This window comes from Eurypyga helias, unplaced genomic scaffold (assembly GCF_000690775.1).
Source record: "Eurypyga helias isolate BGI_N326 unplaced genomic scaffold, ASM69077v1 scaffold1328, whole genome shotgun sequence".
Classification (NCBI taxonomy): Eukaryota; Metazoa; Chordata; class Aves; order Eurypygiformes; family Eurypygidae; genus Eurypyga; species Eurypyga helias.
Genome location: NW_010267376.1, coordinates 1 through 5224, shown reverse-complemented (window position 1 = coordinate 5224; position 5224 = coordinate 1). Strand labels below are relative to the sequence as shown.

At 52.4% G+C, this 5224-nt stretch overlaps 1 protein-coding gene across 1 annotated transcript in view; it reads left to right on the top strand.

The window, feature by feature from the left end:
* The window catches only part of PPM1L (protein phosphatase, Mg2+/Mn2+ dependent, 1L), a gene marked incomplete at its 5' end in the record, with an annotated part of 13691 nt that extends 12103 nt beyond the window's left edge, over positions 1-1588 (top strand). Inside the window, one exon of the mRNA XM_010157377.1 lies at positions 1242-1588. Within this exon, the coding sequence (XP_010155679.1) occupies positions 1242-1588 (347 nt within the window). The remainder of the gene's footprint in view (positions 1-1241) is intronic.
* Positions 1589-5224: the final 3636 nt, after the last annotated feature.

Here is a 5224-nt window from a genome sequence, read left to right as displayed (position 1 = left end):
AGGAATGGAAACGCTATCTTCAGATTTAGGTGACTGACGAGTAACGCGCAGGCTGAAGCGCGGAGCTGCAAACGTTCGATAGCTACGCAGAACGAAGGCATTCATCAGAGCACCAAAGCAGACAGCTTGCAGATATAAAAGACAACAGTTTGCCCCATTTCGTTATACATTGTAACGTTCCGGGTTTGCAAATCATTTGTCCTCAAGTGGCTTTTCGCTCCTGTTAAGACAGCGGGAGCAGTGCAGGCAGCGGCACGCGCAGCAACTGCTTGGCCTGAATTTTACTCTCTGACGCTGAAGGCTGTCGTTTCCCTCCCCGGCAGGATCAGCCCAGTGCTGTGGTGTCAGTCATCGGCCGCAGTGCCGCACGGGTCCCTCTAAGCACCCCAACTGAAGTAACACCGCTGTAGCTAGCAGGAGCTAATCCTGTGCTGGCAGGACCAACCAGTCAGATCTCCCATTGCATGCTTCTGACTCAAAGGAAAATTTCACAATTGGTTTGTTCACGACAGTCTGTGACAGGTTTTTGGTCCTCTTTGACCCATCTCATTTGAGGTGGTTTGACACAAGAGCCTTGTACATGGTTTTGCACTTGCTGCTTTGCTTTATGCCTTAACAGCAAGATGTGAGTCTGACCGCAGGGTGCTCAGTCTGACTGTAGGGTGCTCAGACATACCACAGGGTGCTCAGTCCGACTGCAGGGTGTTCAGATGTACCACAGGGTGCTCAGTCCTACTGCAGGGTGTTCAGTCCTGTCGCAGGGTGCTCAGTCCTGTCACAGGGTGCTCAGCTGTACCACAGGGTGTTTTCAGTGTTGTTTCCTTCGTGGATCTTCTGAGATGGAGAAAATGGGAGCTGCACAGAAAAAAGAGCTGTTTACCAACACAAGAACATAAAGATTTGCTTTCAGTGTTCTAACAAAAGCCGTACAGCTTCCCAGTCAGCAAGGTGTGCAGGAGGGGAATCCCTGGGTTCAGTGAGCCGTTGGTCTCCAGGGGAGGAGAGAGCAGGAAGCCGCCTCGTTTGAAGCGAAGCCATTCCCAACGTCTCCAGTTCTGCTGTTTGAGCAGCACGAGCAGCCACGATCCAGCTCCTCCCTGCAGCGCTCCAAGATGTACGTAAGGCATCTTCTGTCTACCTCAGGATGCTGCAGGATGAGTTTTTGGGTGGGTGGGGCAGGAAGCCTGAGAACTGCTTTAACTTTATAAAGAACTGCTTTAAGTGTTGGTGTCTCTCTCCAGGTGGTTTTATCAGCTTTAACGGCTCCTGGCGCGTCCAGGGGATCCTGGCCATGTCCCGCTCCTTAGGAGATTACCCGCTGAAGAACCTGAACGTTGTCATTCCCGACCCCGATATTCTTACCTTTGACCTGGACAAACTGCAGCCAGAGTTCATGATCCTGGCATCGGATGGCCTGTGGGATGCTTTCAGCAACGAGGAGGCTGTCCGGTTCATCAAGGAACGCTTGGATGAACCACACTTCGGTGCAAAGAGTATAGTGCTACAGTCCTTCTACAGGGGCTGCCCCGATAACATCACAGTGATGGTGGTGAAGTTCAGGAATAGCAGCAAAACGGAAGAACAGTAATTACCGGTGATTCTCTGCCTCACCCCGAACTCAAACCAAACTCTTACATTTTAAACCTAGTAGGAAGCTCTAGTCAATACCGTTAAGATTCTACACAAAAGGAACAGATCCCTCTGGTCTTTGTTCTTTGCTTAACAGGAGCAATACAACAAACACACGGAGTGATGTAAGAATTAAGTTTGTTCACACCTACCTGTCTCCTGTGACCTTGCTGCTCCTTAGAAACTCACTTGAATCTTCCGTTTCTGAATTTTCTTTACAAATCTCGTGTAGGCTTTTCGTTTGGTTCCTCACCTCTCGTTTCTAATAGTCAACAGTTCATTTGGCCGCGGAGCAGGGCGAGGGCGACGCTGCCGCTTAACAGCAAGTGATAGGGCTGCTGCTGCTTCCGCTCGTAGGTGCGACTCGGAGTGACGCGCTCACGTTTCTCCGCTCTTCAGTCTGCAGGGAGAAGGTTGTGTAGGAAAAGGTTTGTGATCATTGACATGAAGGAGGAAGAGGAGCCAGCTATTAGCCAGCCGCCACACAACCAGCTCCCTCGCTTTATTTAACTCCACCCCCTCTAAATACCCCCCGCCACGCATGTGATTAGGTGTAGGTGCCCAGCTACCCGAAGCCAGGTGTTCATTCGGGCTGCGCGTTACTCCCACAACGTTTCTTCTACGCCACGTTGGGTTCAACTAAAGTTAAACTCCACCAAAACATCCTGTGGCCCGACACCTTCCCTATCCAACCCAGCTCCGGTGGGACAGAAGAACGTCCGTCCTTCAGCGAGGCGCACCCTTACGGTAGTGTTTTGGCATGGACTTTTCATGGGCATGTGAAGAAAGTGATGCAAGATGAACTGAATCTCGTTAGTGACTGTTTAATCCAAACCGGGCATTCCTCAGAGCTACCTGGGTGGAAGTCAAGCCTATTAAAGACTTCCCTGTAGCACTGCAGATGAATTGGGGGTGTTAATCCAGGGGAAGACCACTTTAGAAATGGTTTTTGGTGTGATGTATAAATGCCAGGCAGCATCACTGCACTGTAGGGATGAAAGCTGGTGTTAAATCTAGATAAAAATACGTTTGGATCTACCTTTCCGTATTTAGTTGTATTTTGGAGGCTGTGACAGTCTGCGCTTGCCCTGCCCCTGGTAACTGAGCTGGCTGCTGGGCACCCCGGGCAGCAGTCGCCAAGCGACGGGGCAGTGCCTGCGAGAGGCGTGGGGCCACAGCTGGCCGTTAGGATTTGGGATGGCATCTCGGAGTCATCCGTGGGATTGCGTCCCCATAAAACCTGGTCCTGGGTGATCCGCTGAAGTCTCCCGTCCTCAAGGTGACGGAGGGTGTCGGTATTTGGGTCCTGAGGTGAATCAGGGCTACGGTGCATTAACTAACGTCTGTTCCTTGGGTAAAGACACGGTATTACCAGGATAAAGCTGCCTGTTTCTCAGCACCCACCTACAGCTTTTGGGGGAAAGTGGCTCTAGGAAATGCTGCTACGATGCTGCACAAAAGGGACAGATCCCACTGACCCTACGACACGGGGGGGGAGGTGGAGCGGGTGTGATGTCTCTGAAGGCACAATGGAAGAGCACACGTTCTGCTCTCTGCTTGAGAAGGAATTCCCATCTTATCTCTGTTCCTAGGTTAGCTCTTCCCCAACCAACTTCCCTCCTTGAGTTTGTTTGGAGATAATCACGACTGTTAATTAGATCCATGGCTCTTGGCAGTGCCATTGAAACTGTACACACGTCCTTCAGCAGCCTCCTCTGGCCCCTGGACGCTGAGGAACAGGCAGGTGGAAAGCAGGAGCATGGCACTGCCCAGCACCCTCTGCAACCCGAGGATGGAAGTTCTGGACCTAATTTGAAGTACATTCAGTGAATTATAAATGCAGCTCCGCAGTGAAACGGAGCAGCTAACTGGAAATGTTAGTGATGGCAGGGCGCTTCAGTTATTTTATTCTGAGAAGGTATTTTGAGGTCAGAACGCTGGGAAATGAGAACCTCGTGTGATATTTTCGTGGGAGCGCTCAATCGTGTACTCTCAGTGCTAGAGCAGCAGCAGTGAAAGCGCTCCAGGCAGAGCTGGTGGTGCGTGCAGCAGTTGCCTTTCCTGTCTCCTTCACCGACGATGTCTCCGTCGTACGGGCTTTTCTTTGTAGGACACTGCCTGGATGGTGGTCAGAACAGCTGCCCAGGGAAAAGAGGAGTTAGACCCAGCAGCCTCCAGAACTCTGACGTGGCGGGAGGCTTGTAGGGCAGAGCCATCACTCATCCTTCCCAGGCACTTGAGAGGTGGGAACTGGAACAATGGTCAGCTCCAAAAAAAACCACTACAGACTAACGCTCCTGGAGCGAAAAAGCTTGCGGCTGCCGCTGCGTCTCCTGCAGCTCGTGTTCTCGAGGTCAGCGAGCGTTGCTGAGCGATGCCCGGCCTTCGGGGGAGCACAGCCAGCTCGCTGGTTGCTCCGGCCCTGGGGTAGGCAGGAACGTGAGGTGGCAGGAACCACACGTGTGCAGGGTGGCTCGCTCTGGAAGTGAGCCGTGCTCACGGGATTTCGGAAGCCGCGGTGCCGTGCAATACTGAACTGTCCTGCAGCCTTGTCTGGGTGAATTCCTTCACTCTGTCACTCACAGGCCCAGCCAGTTACGCATCAGCCCCATTTCAACCTTCACGTGCCCGCAGTTGCACCCACAGATGTTTTAGCACCTGCAGTTTTCTCTGCAGCACCCCCACCTTTGCCGCAGCTCCCGCTCCTGGCCAAAGACATGGATGCCAGTCGTCTCTGGTACAGGTGTTGACTTTCGGGTTTACTGCTTTAAGAGAGCTAGTCACAGCTACCTGAGGTTTACAGAGGAAGAACTTGTGGAGATGCCAGGCTTCCTGCAGTCTTCCGCATCCACGCGCAGTGCCTACCTACGCTCCCTGCTACATGTCTTCTTAGTCCAGTTCTAGACACCTCTGACTTCCCAGTCCTGCCTACCTGTGCCAAATTCTGTTGTCATACAGCTGTGGAACGACACGGTTAAGTAATGTACACGCTGCTTATGCAACCTGAAATGTCCTGGGGTCTGATCCTCCACTGTCTTAATAACGTATCCTGCACCTGGAAAGGGGCTGCGTTCCTGCCTGGGCACCTCTCCAAGGAAAGGGAGATGCATTTTGGTTAAAGGGGGTTCTGCATATCCGAGAGCTCCCTCTTGCTGTACGTGTTCAGGGAAGTGTTTTGTTGCTTAAGCCCAAGCAGCTCCTCTGGTGACATCATGAGTAAAAGCATCACATGGCCAGAAACGAGGGTATGAAGTTGCTGCCACAGAGCATCTTTCATTTGGTCCAGTATGAAAAAATATACCTTGTAATTGGTCATCTGATCCAGTACTTAAAAGAATTGGGGCTCTTACAGTGACAAGCTGACACGTCACCTAAGATGCTTCCCTTCAGCATTTCAGCCTGGTGACAGGCTACCCTTCAGTTTACCGTTCCCATGGCAGAGGGCTGGGTTGAGAGGGGCTGTTTGTTCGGATAAGGAGAGAGCGGTAGCCCTCTCCGCGTGCCAGCCTGGCGGGTTCCCGCGCTGGGCACCCCTGGTTTGGTGCGGTGGCAGCTCTGACTGCCGGCTGGCCTGCGCTGGTGACCGAGCAGTCAG